The sequence below is a fragment of the Piliocolobus tephrosceles genome, chromosome 14 (genome assembly GCF_002776525.5).
Source record: "Piliocolobus tephrosceles isolate RC106 chromosome 14, ASM277652v3, whole genome shotgun sequence".
Taxonomy (NCBI): Eukaryota; Metazoa; Chordata; class Mammalia; order Primates; family Cercopithecidae; genus Piliocolobus; species Piliocolobus tephrosceles.
In genome coordinates, this window is record NC_045447.1 from 13,220,367 (window position 1) to 13,238,452 (window position 18,086).

Genomic DNA, 18,086 nt, shown 5'->3' on the forward strand with positions numbered 1-18,086 from the left:
CAGTTGGTTATTACTTTTGAGTGCTGTTGAGAGGTCTGAAAAAGGGACAATACAATACACTACGGCTAAACACAGTGAGAGCCACAATGTTGCTTACCATGTTTATTTCTATTAACACTGTTCTTAAAAATTTTACCCTCAGAGATTAAAACAAACAAAAAATGCAATACATATAAATGCATTGTGAGTACTAATTTCATAATAAAAAATTGAGAACAATTTAAATAGCCAATGTAAGAAAATGTTTACACTGCAGTAAAACCATGAGCGATTATTTTATAGCTAATAAAACCCAACTATGTCTAGTAGAAATTGGGAGAGGTTTTATAAAATAACTTGGTAAAAACAGAATACAAAGTCACATGTATAATCTAATTCAGTCAAGAAAAAGCCATGTATAAATATGGAAAAAGATTAGGAGATAACAGGAAAAGAATAGTAGTTAGGGTCACAGAATTATGAACAGACTACTAGGAAATTTCCTCCTATAACATCTTTAGATTGGTTTAATGATAACTTTCAATGAGTCATTAATAAGGACTGGGTAGAAATTTCTGGACCAGTAAGGAAGCTAACCTGCTTGAATCACAGCCAAAGAAAATGAATTACTTTATGAAAAAGACTTATTCTACTCTACTTGGCTTCTATATCCAATCTATTGATCTAGTTCCAATATCAAGAACCAAGAAAAATATATTGCCTAAAGAGGGTAAATAAAATATAACTCCTTCAAACAAACAAACAATAAAAATAATTTATAACTTCTTCAAAATTATTGAGTCAACATTTTAAAAACATGAGATGTCATTAAGAGTAATTCACTCTGTAAACGCTAGTGTTCTTCTAACATTAGGAACATGCGGTAAGGATACAGAAATATTTTGCCAAAAGGACAATGTCTTTCCAACTCTTCCCAATCAGACTGGAAGGTCCTGAAGAGTCATGTGTGATTTGACTTAATACCCACAACACTTAGCACAGTGCCCGGCATGAGTCACATGGTCAACAAGTATTTCCTGACTGAACAGGACAGGCTTGGCTGCTCTCAGCAGGGATCTGTGGCCTGTAAGCACATCTCCTGCTATTCAAAACTCTTTCTTCTGGGGAAATCACCATTTCAAATAAAGCAAGGACTTACATGCTAGGATATGGAAATACATATAAATATATGGAACTAAACATTAGAATAATAGGCATTAAAATGGGATTCTACCTGTAATGCTGAACTCTTTGATGAGGATGTTATCCTATTATCTATCCCATTTTTAAATAAAATTGTTTAATGAAAAAAAATTTTCATTTTAACTTAGTAGAAAAACAATTCAAAATGAAAAAAAAAAAGAGGTGAGAAATGAACTTCCCTCTAGACCAGGTGTTCAATCTTTTGGCTTCCCTGGGCCACACTGGAAGAAGAATTGTCTTGGGCCACACATAAAATACACTAACACTAATGATAGCTGATGAGCTAAAACAAACAAACAAACAAAAAAAGGGTTCCTGCACAAATCTCATACTGTTTTGAGAAAGTTTACGAATTTCTGTTGGGCCGCAATCAAAGCTGTCCTGCTGTCCTGGGCTGCCTGTGGCCTGCGGTCCGTGGGTTGAATAAACTTGCTCAAGATGCTCTCTAGCCACTGGAAACAATACACAGCTATCAAACCCAAGGCTGGTCATTAACGCTACTCTCAAACTCTCCTTTTAAGGTGCTCATTCATACTGTGCCAAAAAGCAGCTGCAGAAATACAAACGCTTAATCAGGTAAAAACCCAACCCCAGCTGTATTTTCCTTGGGACAGATGGCAATGTTAAAATGGTTCAAGCTGTAAAAAATTAGTAAAGTTTTTAAAACTTTCATTATAATGGTTGGCATTTATGATATTGTTTGAACAAACACTTTATCACAAAAAAGGAAATGATTAGGTAAAACAGAATTTCACTGTGATCCTGAATAATCAAGAACAAACTGCAGATGAAAGTAAATGTAGAATTCTACGATCAATGTTAAAGAAAACTATTCAATCAATGATCCAAAGATACAGCATGCACAGCACTAAAACTGTCACCACACTTTCCTAAAAGGCACTGTGTGTCATCATCCTACTAGATGTGGAGTTGTAGGGTATGCCTAGAGGCTCAGGATCAGGGGCCTCATCATCAACGGAGTTATGATAATGAGGATGGTGATGGTGGTGGCAGTCTGCAGGAAGAGCACACTGAGGTTTACTGTGGCTGCCAACTGGAAACCACAGAGCTATGAAGAACATACTCCCCACTGCACACACAGACACACTCTTCTAAAAAGGCAACGCTTATGGCACCCAAGAAAAAGTGTTATGAAATATGTGCTCTGGGAATGAAGGAGCCAGGAAGTCCATGGGTCTACAAACCTGTGAGTGTTGAGAATCTGTCAGGCCCCAGATCATCTTTGTCTTTTTCTTGTTTTTCTTTCTTTCTAAATGGTATAGGAGCTGGAAATTAAATAAAGTCAGTAGTGTGACATATAACATACTGCACTACTCGGAAGTTAACTGGTGTGCCAACATTTCTAAGTGAAAGGAGGCTGAAAAGTTTAAAAGCTAAGAAATTCCAAGTGTTGACTGATAATTGTCCTTAAAATAGTAACGAAGGTTTTTAAAGGGGCTTTCAGAATCTGCTTTGGAGTCATCTGCCATAGGAAGAATAATTTAACAGGAATCCATTGGGACTAAAATAAAAACCACTGACTCTTAACCTCTGCTCAAAAATAACACATTCAAAACTCCTAGCTTCATTCTCTCCTCCTCATCAAGCGCTTGAGTATGGCGTGAAAGCAGCTCTCCCCAGAGTTCCTGAGTGCCACCGTGCTGAGAAGAGGCCTTTGGAAGAAGTTTCTAGCTTTACTCCTGGATGATCTCTTCTTTCAGGAAGAGATGCTTTTGCCAACTCAAATGATGCCGGGCTGTTCACCAAGAAAGTAAACAATTTTATACAGCTACCTTCCAAAACAAACACTCGCTGATATTTACAGTATAAACATTCTCAATGAACATAGACATAAAAAGCTTCAACTTATTCCAGGAATGTAAAGGATGAATTTTCAATGTTTAATTATCAATAGCGTCCCATTTTCCTGCAATAATTAATAGCAATATATATGTAAAAAGTCCTCTATATGTTTAACTTCAATGGTATATGATATTTAAACAATACTGACAGGCATGACTTCCATTTACGAACCACTACCACTTCCTGCAAAGAACAAGAACGTTTCTAAAGCTCTGCCTTAGCATTTATCTGAGTGGAACCACTTTCTACACCCTCAAAGTGGCTAGAAACTTAGGCCCAGCAAGTCTTACAGAGGAATTGAGATATTGGCTCTCTGAAAGAGATTCTGGGACTTTGCTTCTTATTGCTAAGACAGCGTTCTAATATTTTATAAAATTACCTTTAGGCATGGCTGAAACAAAACGTTTTCTCCACCAAGGTCTGTTTCTGTCTGATTTCTCATCATCGCTATCTTTGCGTTCTTCAGTCTGTAGAAAAAGTTGGAGGCTTTATTTGGAGTTGAATAGCAGGATAAATTACTAAGAAAAGGATTTCTTTTTGTTTGTTTTTGTTTTGAGACAGGATCTCATTCTGTTGCCCAGGCTGGAGTGCAGTAGCACAATAACAGCTCACTGCAGCCTCGACTTCCCTGGCTCAAGCAATCCTCCACATATCAGACTCCCAAGTAGCTAGGACCACAGGTGTCCACACCACCATGCCCAGCTAATGTTTTGTTTTTATTTTGTAGAGACAGGGTCTTACTACGTTGCTCAGGCTAAAAAGGATTTAAGTAAGTTTGTGAAATAAGAAAGCCAGTCTTGTTTGCCTTAAGGCACAACTCCTATTGCCATGTAGGTTGACTACTGCAGCAAGGTAGTTTACCTTTTAAGCACCACTGTCATCCGCTTGAGGGTAGGCACTACTCATTACTGTTAATAAACTGAAGCCTCAATAAGAGCCCGGTGTAGACTAGGCACTCAATAAATACTTATGAAATAAGCGAATGCAGTACAAATAAACTCCAGAAGGGCAGTAGAGATGGTAGCAGTAGTATTAATAATAATAAAACCAAGTGCGTACTATGTGCCAAATACTGAGCATAGTAAGGATATGTATCATCTCATTTAATCTTCACAGTAACCTCAGAAATAGGTCCTATATTAGGCCCTTTATATCGATAAAAAATATGAGACTAAAACAACCTCTTCCTCAAAGTTACACAGTCTATATGCGGCACAGCTGAGACTCAAACCGAGACCTAAGCAACTTCAAAGTTCACGTTTTGATCACCAATTATACTAAGTTATCATTAAAACATGCCAAAGGGGCAGAGTGCAGTGGCTCACACCTGTAATTCCAGCACTTTGGAAGGCCGAGGCGGGTGGATCACCTGAGGTCAGGAGCTCAAGACCAGCCTGGCCAACATGGTGAAACCTCATCTCTACTAAAAATACAAAAATTAGCCAGGTGTGGTGGTGCTCGCCTGTAATCCCAGCTACTCGGGAGGCTGAGAGAGGAGAATCGCTTGAACCCGGGAGGCAAAGGTCACGGTGAGCCGAGATTGCACCACTGCACTCCAGCCTGGGCGACAGAGTGAGATTCTATCTCAACAAAACAAAACAAAAACGAACCAAAAAAAAAATGCCAAAGGACAGGGACTGTAATTCCTTTAATAGCCTATTGTGTGACCATGGACAAATCACTTAATTTCCATTTTTCATCTACATACCTGGGATAAAGAATTATCAGAACCCCAGCAGAGAGATGAGGGCATGTGTGCCAGGGAAAAGTTAATTTAACAGTGGGGAAGAGAAATTGAATACATACAGGGGAGCTGATGGAATATATGCACACGAAGAATAGTGAAAGCAGATTTCTCACTGTTGGAGAAAGGAGTTACAAATTTGGAAAGGAAGAAAGATGAAACAAACTCTGTTGTGTTTGGACTAAAATTGAATGTGTCAGTGTAAGTTCATGATCTTATTTATGGAGAAAGGTAGATAATTGAAATACACAGGTAAACATGTGTAACACACACTCCCTAGCTCTATTCACTGAGTAGTCCTGGGAGCAGCAACACCCCTACAGCAAATGAACACTGTATCCAGATCTCAATTTCCAAAAAAAGCATTTTTCATTAAAAGAAACAAGGGTACTTAAAGAAACAGCTGACTAGGACAAAGTACAGTATCCGCTTGTAACATCTTTTGCCAGAAAGTAAAGATATGCTCAAAGAATAATAGTAGTGCATTGAAAGAACTCAGGAGCCAGGCTGAAGGGGCTCCCACTGGCCCAATTAGGGACAACTGGGCTTCAAAATAAGTAATAGTGACAAACCCTAACCAAGACAGAAAATTGGGCCAGGCACTGTGGGTGGCTCATACCTGTAATCCCAACACTTGGGAGGCTGGGGTGGGAGGACTGCTTGAGCCCAAGAGTTCAAGACAAGCACCTGGGCAACACAGTCCCCATCTCTACAAAAACAAACAAACAAAAATTTAGCCAGGCATGTGGTGCATGCCCATACTCCCAGCTGCTTGGGAGACCAAAGTGGGAGGATTGCCTAAGCCTGGGAGGTTAAGGCTGCAATGAGCAGTGCTGGCACCACTGCACTCCAGCATGGGTGATAGAACAAGACCCTATCTAAAACAAACAAACAAACAAACAAACAAACAACAAAACACACACACACACTCACGCACACACACAAATTTTTTTTAAAAGACAGAAAACCATAAGACCATAGATATAATAAGTAGGTAAGTTAAAAATGTGATGGAGAACAGGATAGTTATATGTTTTTTACATACCCTCTCCCCCAAAAACACTTATTAATTATAAAGGGAAAAGAGTAACTTTACAGTGGCAAAGCCTGGTAGACAACATTTCCTCAAATTCTCCAAATGAACACTGTAGAAATGGGACAAATTAAAACTGTGCTACCTGACAAAGTGCAATGAAAAAAACTGTCATTTCAGTGATATTCCTGCCACAGATTAATAACCTCAGTCTAATCACAAGAAAAATCAAACAAACCACGGCCGGGCGCGGTGGCTCAAGCCTGTAATCCCAGCACTTTGGGAGGCCGAGACGGGCGGATCACGAGGTCAGGAGATCAAGACCATCCTGGCTAATACGGTGAAACCCCGTCTCTACTAAAAAATACAAAAAAACTAGCCGGGCGAGGTGGCGGGCGCCTGTAGTCCCAGCTACTCGGGAGGCTGAGGCAGGAGAATGGCGTAAACCCGGGAGGCGGAGCTTGCAGTGAGCTGAGATCCGGCCACTGCACTCCAGCCTGGGCGACAGAGCGAGACTCCATCTCAAAAAAAAAAAAAAGAAAAGAAAAATCAAACAAACCTAACCTGAGGAACATTATAGAAAACAAATGGCCTGTAAATTTCAAGAGTGTACAGGTCATATGAGTCAGGAAAAAAATGAGGAACTGTTCTACACTGAAGGACACTAAAAAGGCATGACAACAAAAAGCAGTCTGTGATTCTGAATAGAATCTTCTTACTATAAAAAATGTTACTGGGACAACTGGGGACACGTGAATGGAGTGTCATAAGTAGCTGGTAGTAATGTATCAATGTTCATCTGCTGCAGTTGATGGTTGCACCATGAGGTGTAGGAGAATCTGCTTGTTTGCAGGAAACTTACACTGAAGTGTTTAGGGGTACTGGAGCATCATGCTGGCAACTTGCTCTCAAATGGGAAAGAAGTGTTCTTTTATTGTACTTCCAACTTGTTTGTAACTTTATAGTTGTTTAAAATAAAAAATAGTCATGGGGCTGGGCACGGTGGCTCTTGCCTGTAATCCCAGCATTTTGGGAGGCCGAGGTGGGCAGATCACGAGGTCAGGACATCGAGACCATCCTGGCCAACATGGTAAAACCCCATCTCTACTAAAATACAAAAATTTAGCCAGGCGTGGTGGCGCATGCCTGTAGTCCCCACCTACTCAGGAGGCTGAGGCAGAGGAATTGTTTGAACCCGGGAGGTGGAGGTGGCAGTGAGCCAAGATCACGCCACTGTACTCCAGCCTAGGTGACAGAGTATGACTCCATCTCACACACACACACAAAAAAAACTCATCTAACATCTCAGAGGGATACTGTAAGGCTTAAATAAAATCTTGGAGAGAAGCTAAAAGTGTCATAAAAATGCAAGATAGTATCACTATAAAACCAAAGTTGTATAGGTTTCCAATGGTTAGGGTTGTGGGCACACTAGATTGACAAATCGTCTTTAATCGCCACTACTCTCTATCTGTAATCCTACATTTATATATTCCATGTTAATTTCAGACATCAAGAGAACTAGGCAGGCAGAACACAATTCTTCACGGCCTATGTCCCATACCTCTCCTCTTGAGGAGTCCTTACTCGGGGATGAAGATGATGAATGAGGTGCAGCCACCAAAGAAGTAGCACCAATGACTGCAGCTGGAGGGAGTTCTCGCTCTTCATTTCCTGGACGCCGGTTCCAGCTGGGGTCACTCATGGGTCTCCGGACAGAAGATACTATATCAGAGCTCCTGCTTCGAACTAGTCTCTCAGGGTAAGAATGCCTTTGCTTGAATGCCTCCAATTCGGCTGGAGTTAAAACATGGGAACCAAAGTTTGGCAACCTGGCCTCATTTCCTCCCACAGCTCCTTCCAGGATTGGGGGATCTGGTGGTGGATGCGATGGCCTAGCATAGTGAACCTTTGGCCTTACCACAGCAGAAGCCCCTGCAATACAGGAAAAAGAAAAAAGTTCTGTAACTGAGACACAACTTCTCTAACAAAGGCATTAACAAGGGGGTTTGATTTCCTCCTCCTGTCTGTGACATGAGTGAAAAAGTTCATTTCACTGGTTTACCTTCATGTGAAGACAGTGGATCAAACATGGCCAGCAGAGACTCTGACTGAGAAGGAGGAGAGGTCAGCTGGTGGGCACCTAAAACAGGAGGGAAACAGTGAGACCAAGCCACAACTCAGGATAAACGGTCTCAATACAGTTTAAAGGGTTCTAAGTATTCTTTGACGGTTCCTTTTTTGATCCATTAGAACTCGAGAGGCATACGAGGGAAAAAAAAAAATCAAATAATGATTACTTTCAATTTATTTTCTGTTTTTATTAGTATCTTCATACACAGATTTTCTTTACATTTAAGTGGTCTGGCATCTTTACTTCTAATGGCCAAATGCTAGTATGGTTCATGCAAAGAGAACAAAGCCAGAAGACCTAAACTATCAATGTTTTCAGAATGTCACAGCTTCCCTGAGCCTCACCTTCCCCTCACCTGAAAACACAGGGGGAAGGCCAGGTATAGGGGCTCATGCCTATAATCCCAGTGCTTTGGGAGGCCAAGGAGGGAGGACCGCTTGAGCCCAGGAGTTCAAGACCAGTCTGGGCAAGATGGTGAGACCTTGTCTACAAAAATTTACAAGAACTAAAAATTAAAAAATAAATAAATAAAACATAAACATAGGGGCAATACTATGTACAGAGAGGGTATAAATAAAAGGTTGTAAATCTTGAAGTTCTAACACTGCTCTCAGCATATAACTTTAAAACAGAGAAGTATGTGGACGATGGAAATTTCAAATATAAAAAAGAAACTATTAATCTAAATGTTTTTAGTCTGAAGCTATTTTTTTTTTTTTTTTTTTGTCTGAAGCTATCTTTCCATAATGAATGAGAGTACTACTATGCCTTTTGATTTTTACTTTTGTTCTATAGGTAGATCATTATAAAAGATAGCCTAAAACAGCAAAACAGCAGTTCTCAAATTTTGGTCTCAGGACTTTTTTTTTTTTTGGAGACAGGGTCTCGCTCTGTCACCCTGGTTGGAGTGCAGTAGTGCAAACAGCTCACTGCAGCCTCAACCTCTTGGGCTTCAGTGATCCTCTTGCCTTAGCCTCCCAAATAGCTGTGAGCACAGGCGTCCACCACCATACCCAGGTAATTTTTACATTATTTTTTGTAGAGACAGGGTCTCACCATGTTGCCCAGGCTGGTCTTGAACTCGTAGGCTCAAGCACTTCTCCCGCCTCCGCCTCTGAAAGTGCTGGGATTACAGGCACGAGCTACCATGCCTGGCCAAGACATCTTTACAACTTAAAAAATTACTGACTCTAAGAGCTTTTGTTTATAGTGGTTATATCTATTGATATTCTATATTAGAAATTAAAACTGAGGTTTAAATATTTATTAATTCATTTAAACATACCCATTAAATGGTAATACATGGGAGTCTCTCTGAACCGACTCTGGTTTGGGAGGCTGTCCATTTTTTTTGTTTTTTTGAGACAAAGTCTCGCTCTGTCACCAGGCTGGAGTGCAGTGGTGTGATCTCGGTTCACTGCAACCTCCACCTCCTGGGTTCAAACGATTCTCCTGCCTCAGCCTGCCGAGTAGCTGGCATTACAGGCACACACCATGACACCCAGCTAATTTTCTGTATTTGTAGCAGAGACGGGGTTTCACCATATTGGCCAGGATGGTCTTGATCTCCTGACCTCGTGATCCGCCTGCCTCGGCCTCCCAAAGTGCTGAGATTACAGGCGTGAGCCACTGTGCCCAGCCCCATTTTTTAAAAAAAGAAAAAAACTTAATGGTAACACAAGCCTTTTTTAAAAAAAATTAAAAATAACTATTATTTTCCAAAATAAAAAATGAAAAGAATGACACTTCAACATTTTTTGCAAGTATCTTTAATGTACAGCTTTGAACACAGCTGGATTCTCATGTCTGCTTCTGCTTCAATGTGCTGAAAATGTTGTTTTGGCTGAAGTATATAAAGAAAATCTGGCCTCACACAGACATGTAGTTGGAAAAGGAACAATATGTTAGTAGCCTTTTCAGAAAATTGTGGATATTATTCTTTGCTACTCTACCACATCTTGAGAAGTAAAGTTTTTTAAAGGACAGCTACAAGATAGAATTTGAAACCAAATCAATGAACTTTTTGTCCTCTGTTAAATTCACATTTTTCATATCACCACGAATCTCACCAGAAGTCTTTAAAAACAACAGGAAGTTGTCAAACTCATGCAGGTAGACATACGTTTCCAAAATTCTAATTTTTGTCTGAAAGTCTGAATTTCATCACTGGCAACAAACTCTACTCTATTAGTTGCTTGTCTTTAAGTAACAGGATCATTTTGTTAATTTTTTTTTATTTTTTATTTTTTTAAAGATGGGACCACAGGCATGTGCCACCACATCTGGCTAATTTTTTATTTTTTTATTTTTGTACAGATAGGGTCTCACTATGTTGCCCAGGATGGTGATGAACTTCTGGGATCAAGGAATCCTCCAGCCTCAGCCTCCAAAAGTGCTGTGATTACAGGTGTGAGCCAACATGCCTGGTCATCTTTGTTAATTTTTGAGATGTCTGCCAAATACCCAACTACGTATTCATAAGAAATACAGTTTTGTCTGTCATTCTTTCAAGTAAAAATGATATTTCATGAAAAACCAAATAAAAATAAGTGGAAACATTGGCTAGTTCAGCTAACAACTCAAATAATCACGTTAAGTGCTTCTTGAGACATCTCATCATATCTCAAAATGTGGTAAAAATGCAATATGGGTGTTTCCCATTTCTTCACACAGAATATTAAAAAGGTGTATACTTAAGGACTAAGATGTGATTAAGTAATTTTTATTCCTTCATCAAAGACATTCCTAAGTAAAACTTGTTTTTTTTTTTTTAACTGTGAGTGAAGAATACAATGTGGTGCCCTTGCATCCTGCTAGGGCCCCAGCAAATTTTATCCACTTTGTCTATGCACCATAAATACAAATATCGACACAATGAAAATGGACAATAACTTTGACTTTTCTGAAAACAGTTATGACTTCATCTACCCTCCTCCCTCAAAGGGTCTTAGGACCTCAGTGGTCCATGAAGACCATGCTTTGAGACTGCTGGTTTAGAACAGTGGTTCTTGATTTGTGGCTATCTTGCCCCCCAAGAGATCATTTGGCAAAGTCTAGAGACATTTTTGGTTGTTGCAACCCCAGGGGGTATAGTGTATATGCTATGGGTAGTGGCCAGAGATGCTTAAACATCCTAAAATGCACAGGACAGGCCCCCATAACAAAGAATTTCCCAGCCCAAAATGTCAATAGTGTTAAGGTTAAAAAACCCTGGTTTAGAACAAAAAAAACTGTAAAAATAGAAAAAGTACCTCGCTGGGCCCAGTGGCTCACGCCTGTAATCCCAGCACTTTGCGAGGCTAAGGCGGGCAGATCACTTGAGGCTGGGAGTTCGAGACCAGCCTGACCAATGTGGCAAAACCCTGTCTCTACTAAAAATACAAAATTAGCCGGGCTTGGTGGCACATGCCTGTAATCCCAGCTACTCAGGAGGCTGATGCAGGAGAATCATTTGAACCGGGGAGACAGAAGTTGCAGTAAGCTGAGATTGCACCACTGTACTCCAGCCTGGGCAACAAGAGCAAAACTCTGTTTAAAAAAAAAAAAAAAGAAAAGAAACGATACCTCAAAACCTACCACCCAATATATAAAACAACTGCTAGCATTTTGGTATTTCCAGTACTTACTTCATGCATAGGTTTTTTAAAAATGTTTTACTGGCCGGGCGCGGTGGCTCACACCTGTAATCCCAGCAGTTTGGGAGGCTGAGGCGGGTGGATCACGAGGTCAGGAGTTCAAGACCAACCTGGCCAATGTGGTGAAACCCGTCTCTACTAAAAATACAAAAATTAGCTGGGTGTAGTGGTGGGTGCCTGTAATCCAAGTTACTGGGGAGGCTGAGGCAGGAGGATAGCTTGAACCCAGGAGACCCAGAAGGCGGAGGTGCAGTCAGCCAAGATCGTGCCACTGCGCTTCAGCCTGGGTGACAGCAAAAGACTCCGTCTCAAAAAAAAAAAAAAAAAGTTTTATTATTTTGTATGTAAAATTCTACAAAATAAATTCCATGTAGTATGTTCTAGGTTTTTCTCTAAGTCATTTCATATTCCTTAACGCATTTTAAAATAGCTACATAAATTCTAATAAGTGGTTACATCAAAATTATTTAGCCATTCCATTTTCTTCAATTTTTAAGTTATTTCTAATTTTCTGCCAATACAAAACGTTATAAAGAACATCTTTGTGCCAAGGACTTTCTCTATACACGGAATTTTTTCATTATGACTGATACCTACTAGAAGTGGAACTAACCTGACTAAATTTAGAATGTGAACATTTAAGGCCTTAAATAGATATTGACAAAGTATGTCCCAAAGTGCTATACCAATAGATGCTATCACCAGCAATGTGTCACAATGCCAGTTTCAACCACGAATGTGGTCATTTTTCAAGTCATTCTTATTTCCCCCTCTTACCATGAGTTATTTCATCCATGTCTGGACTAGTGACAGAATCTTTACCCCCAAAATCAGAGCTGCATTCAGATCTCAAGTCTTCAATCTTATTGGGAATATCCTCAGAGGTTGCACTTATGCCTTTAAAAAACAATAGTAAAAAATAAACAGGAAGAAGAACAAAATAACCACACAAAGAGTATATGAAATTTGGAGAAACTGAAACATTCTCGAATTTTGTGTCACAGTTCTATACATGTGAGTTTAGTATTATACCCTTTATGGTACTACTGCTTAAATATACTTACCTTGCTTTACACAACATAATCAGAATCATACAATTCTAAAGTAGGACAGGCTACTAAGAACAGAAACAGTCGTAAAGAGACTGTCTGCCAATTACTTCAACAGGCTCCATAAAGCCACACATTAAGTTCTCAAAGATTTCAGGTGCAATGGAAACAAGTTTGTTTCCTGGAAATTACTCAGCTCTTAAATAAAATATATCTCTTTGTATCCAACTTTATAAATGGGAGGGGGTAGCCGGTGAACACCTTCAAATCCCTACTCCTTAAAACAAGACAGACATACCGGACACAACACTGAGGCCTGGTGTGCTGGGGCGGGAACTGACCTCCCTGACATCCGTATCATCAGATGTGCTACCCAGTCCAGAACAGCTCTCCAGTTCTTGTAGACGCTCCTCCTGCTTTAGGTCTGGGGCCTCTAAATAGAAGATAAGAGGTGTGTTACATTTGTGATTCTGTTAGCACACCACAATTTGAGCTTTTGTGATCCAGATAAACAAAGCTACCAGGGCATGAATGAAATCAGTGCAAATATATGTCTAAGTCTGGGATAGTTAACAATGCTAGTTAGATTAAGTGTTAAAGAAGTCAAAGTTGTGATTTTCATCCCAATATAAGCCAGTTCATTGTGCACAGATGAAAACGTGGTTTCTAGATCACTAATGTCACAGAGTATGCTACTGGTTAACACGTGAACTGGACAAGAGAGTATGCAATAGCTTGGTATTAAATCAACCACTTCCTAAAAAGTAACTCCTATGAATATTCAACAGCTGGTGAGCTAATCCTATTGTCCCCAGCTGGTCTTCAAACAAGGCTAGCATATCTGAATGCTTTAACATTATAAAACAGGCTAGCCATGGTGGTTCACGCCTATAATCTCAGCACTTTGGGAGGTCGAGGAAGGCAGATCACCTGAGGTCAGGAGTTCGAGACCACCATGGCCAACATGGTGAAATCCTATCTCTACCAAAAATACAAAAACCAGCTGGGAGTGGTGGCAGGTGCCTGTAATCCCAGCTACTTGGGAGGCTGGCAAGAGAATTACTTGAACCCAGGAGGCGGAGGTTGCAGTGAGCTATGATTGCACCATTGCACTCCAGCCTGGGCGACAGAGTAAGACTCTGTCGCAAAAAAAAAAAAAAAAAAAAGAAAGAAAAAGACATTATAAAACACTTATCAGGATCACTTAATAATTATTGAACCAAGTAAATCAACAGAATACAATGCAGATACATAGTTACTTATATTTACATTCTGGTAGTTGACATTTAGTTGAAGGCAAAGATGTGTCCTCGTAAGTAGAAAAAAATGCAATGCATATGAAAAGACAAAGTACAAAACACTTTATATACATTTATAATAGCCTACACAAAAAACCCCTCAGGATTACAGAGTCTCAATTTCAATGTATTTCAAAAACACGTTAAACATGTTTTAGAGAGTCAAGTTCTCCCCTGTGATAAATCTAAACGTGTTTACCAGGCAAGCACTCAGTTTGAACTGTGTTGCTACCCTTACTCTGTCGTGAGTTTGTGGGAGATACTAAATTCAATGGCTCACATGGAACTCTGATAAGCTACAGAAAATTGCTTTCAAAATAACTGAACACAGAGTCAGAAAGCACCTGCCATCAGTCTATGCTATCCAACAGAGCATTTTCCCTTAATGGACAGAAAATGCCCTAAACTAATTTTCCATTTGACATTCTTAGCAATGTCATCACCTCACCTTTGTCAAATGTATAATTGGCCGGCGCGATGGCTCATGCCTGTAATGCCAGCACTTCGGGAGGCCGAGGTGGGCAGATCACCTGAGGTCAGGAGTTCGAGATCAGCCTGGCCAACATGGTGAAACCCCGTCTCTCTAAAAATACAAAAATACATGCATGGTGGGGCACGTCTGTAATCCCAGCTACTCAGGAGGCTGACGCGAGAAGATCACTTGAACCCAAAAGGCAGAGGTTGCAGTAAGTTGGGATCACGCCGCTGCACTCCAGCCTGGGTGACAGACCAAGACTCCGTCTCCATTAAAAAAAAAAAATGTATATTTGACAAATATATGTAATACAGAAGTTGGGATACCTTGTATTTAATTAAAACTTCTGTGTAAATAAAAAAGCAAACAATGACAGCATACTAACCTGAGTCACTTGGCAATACCTCTACACTCCAAGCTTCACTTGTTGTCTCTGATATGGTAGAACCAGTGCAGGGGTCAAGAAGCACTGACCCTGAACCTGGGAGGCACAGTAAACTGCCTAACATGTTCTCTGCTGCAGCACCTGTATAACCAGTGGGAAGCAAAGGGTTAACAAAGATCCTGTTGGAAAGTGCAGTGATAGTGGAGAAAAGCCAAACATAAGCTAACAAAATCTCTTGGCTGGACGCGGTGGCTCACACCTGTAATCCTAGCACTTTGGGAGGCTGAGGCAGGCGGATCACTTGAGGCCAGGAGTTCAAGACCAGCCTGGCCAACATGGCGAAACCCCGTCTCTACCAAAAATACAAAAATTAGCCGGGTGTGGTGGCATGCACCTGTAGTCTCAGCTACTAGGGAAGTTGAGGTACAAGAACCCGGGAGGCAGAGGTTGCAGGGGGTGCAAAGATTGCAGTGAGTCGAGATCATGCCATTGCCCTCCAACCTGGGCAATGGGAGTGAGACCCTGTCTCAAAAATAAAAATGGCCGTGTCATTTTGGGACTCTGTCTCAAAAACAAAAAAAAGAAAACCAGGCCGGGCGCGGTGGCTCAAGCCTGTAATCCCAGCACTTTGGGAGGCTGAGACGGGCGGATCACGAGGTCAGGAGATCGAGACCATCCTGACTAACACGGTGAAACCCCGTCTCTACTAAAAAATACAAAAAACTAGCCGGGCGAGGTGGCGGGCGCCTGTAGTCCCAGCTACTCGGGAGGCTGAGGCAGGAGAATGGCTTAAACCCGGGAGGCGGAGCTTGCAGTGAGCAGAGATTCGGCCACTGCACTCCAGCCTGGGCGACAGAGCAAAACTCTGTCTCAAAACAAAAAAAAAGAAAACCAAACTCCTCTCTACCTACAAGAAAGAAGTCAAGGTAAGAATAACTTCAATCAAGCACACCACTAAAAATACAAAGTTCCTACTTTGGTCACAATGGCATAAGATCCTTTTCACCAGTTTCCTCCAGTTCACCTTTGACTCTCCACAGAGAAAACACACATCATTCAGTCAAGTAATTTCAACAGCTTTAGCTTTGATTTTTCAGCAAATTTTACAGGGGTCCTTAATACCGTTCTAAAATTTATAGCCCTACAGGGATTAAAAACATTGAGAGTTTAACCACAGAATGTTAGGCTGGCCACATATTTTTTCTTCCAGCATATTAGTCACTATTCAGGGCAATAAAATATATTCACAGGAAAATACAGATCTTCAAAGCACTCACTTAACTGCAAATACAGTTTATTGCGCAAACACAGCTAACTGCCAAGAACAATACTACTTTGGCATCTGGAACAAAGTAATGCAAACCAACTAAGAAATCTATTTATACTATTAAAAATACAAATCGAAAGTATTAAACATTATTATACATCTATGTTAAAAATACTCAAGTTCAAAAGGCTTCACTACTTTTGATTAAACCTAATAAAAGAATAATTCTACTTCAGGGCATGAAAAAAATTGGAAAAAAGTAACTAATAAAAGTTACCTTTTAAAGATATATCACAAAATAATTACAAATAAAATAATGTCTGGAACTTGCCTAAGCATAATGAGGGGAGAGAAGAGGGTAGTGGGTAGGAGAACAGATGAAACAAAGCTGACCATGTGCGTCTAACCCCTGAAGCTGAGTGATGGGTACACTGGGTTCATGATACCACCGTCTCTTGTATTTGTTTACAGTGTTCCACGATTTAGGTCGGGAGCAATGGCTCATGACCGTAATCCCAGCACTTTGGGAGGCCAAGGCAGGTGGATCACTTGAGGTCAGGAGTTCGAGACCAGCCTGGCCAATATGGTAAAACCCCGTCTCTACTAAAAATACAAAAATTAGCTGGGTATAGTGGTGGGCACTTGTAGTCCCAGCTACTCGGGAGGCTGAGGCAGAAGAATCACTTGCGCCAGGGAGGCAGAGGTTGAAGTGAGCTGAGATCACACCACTGCACTCCAGCCTGGGTGACACAGTGAGACTCCATCTCAAATTAAAAAAAAAAAAAACAAAAAACTTATTGGTTACTATGCTCACTATCTGGGTGGCAAAATCATTTGTGCACCAAACCCCAGCAACATACAATTTGCTGTAACAATTCCCCATGTAACAAATCTGCACATGTACCCCTGAACCTAAAATAAAAGTTAAAGAAAAATAAATATATAAATAAATTTTCCATGATTTAAAAACAAAATGAAGATGAGGGTTACAAGACTATATATCTTTCAGAACTCATAAAACAGTATCCAAAAAAGAGTGAATTTTAGTGTATATACATAGCACCGGAATAAATTTCATATTAAAAAAAAAAGGGCAGGAGGATCGCTTGAGCTCACTAGTTCGAGACCAGCCTGGGTAACAAAGCGAAATCCTGTCTCTATTAAAAATAAATAAAAATTTAAAAAGAAAAATAAAAACCTGGTTACCCTTTGGAACCGAATTAACCCTTCCAGAAGCGAATTCATTTTTTTAGAGAACAGCAGTATCACATTATTATGAAGGATTTTATGGCTATAATCTATAAGAATTTTCATCTTAAGGTTAGGTGTTTGGTTTCAAATGGATAATATACTAATCAGAGACAAATTAAGAACGTATATTAAGCCCTGGAAACAACACTTGACCAGAAGCTAATTCAAAACACTGGTTTTTCTTGTTTTTTTGGGGGGGGGGGCAGCGGGGAGGAGGATGGGTAAGGGGTGGGATTAAATGTAGGAAGGAAAAACACTACTTAAGTTTAAGTAAAGAAAAAAGTACCCAAATATCTTGTTCCATACAGTTATAACAATTTCCCAGATGGTGCTAACACACACAAGGTTTGTCAGGGCACTGGTGCTCCCTCTCATGAAAGGTCAGTGGATCTGAATAACTAAACCGTGATATTTCAGAGACATTAAATGGCAGTTACCTGCAATTTCTTGCAAGCGATCTTCATCAATATTAGGGTCAAAGTCACTCCCCAAGACGTCTGTACTCCAGGTCTCACTCACTGTTTCTGATATGTCCCTATCATCTGTTAATCCCATCATGTCACGAATTTCAAACTTCCTTAGCTTATCATCAAGGTTATCCTGTGTTGTAGCTATCAAAAACAAAATTAAGCACTTTAAAAACAGTAGCACAGCTATGACTTTTTAATCAACTTTAAAGAATTTTATCTCCATGTTGATCAGACTGGTCTCGAACTCCCAACCTCAGGCGATCCACCCGCCTTGGCCTCCCAAAGTGCTGGGATTACAGG

General features: G+C 40.3%; 1 protein-coding gene across 8 annotated transcripts in view; it reads right to left on the reverse strand.

Annotated features, from left to right (window-relative positions):
- GAPVD1 (GTPase activating protein and VPS9 domains 1) overlaps positions 1 to 18,086 on the reverse strand; it is a 111,194-nt gene that overhangs the window by 22,997 nt on the left and 70,111 nt on the right. For 5 of the 8 annotated variants that reach the window (XM_023217140.2, XM_023217141.3, XM_023217142.2 and 2 more), the window contains 8 exons: positions 17,754 to 17,927; positions 14,799 to 14,939; positions 12,939 to 13,073; positions 12,369 to 12,488; positions 7,888 to 7,965; positions 7,387 to 7,757; positions 3,425 to 3,512; positions 2,388 to 2,468 (listed from right to left, as the gene is read on the reverse strand). In XM_023217140.2, the coding sequence (XP_023072908.1) occupies positions 2,388 to 2,468; positions 3,425 to 3,512; positions 7,387 to 7,757; positions 7,888 to 7,965; positions 12,369 to 12,488; positions 12,939 to 13,073; positions 14,799 to 14,939; positions 17,754 to 17,927 (1,188 nt within the window). Of the gene's footprint in view, positions 1 to 2,387; positions 2,469 to 3,424; positions 3,513 to 7,386; positions 7,758 to 7,887; positions 7,966 to 12,368; positions 12,489 to 12,938; positions 13,074 to 14,798; positions 14,940 to 17,753; positions 17,928 to 18,086 lie in introns of those variants that run through there. The other 3 variants (XM_023217145.3, XM_023217143.3, XM_023217147.2) reach the window with 2 other exon arrangements.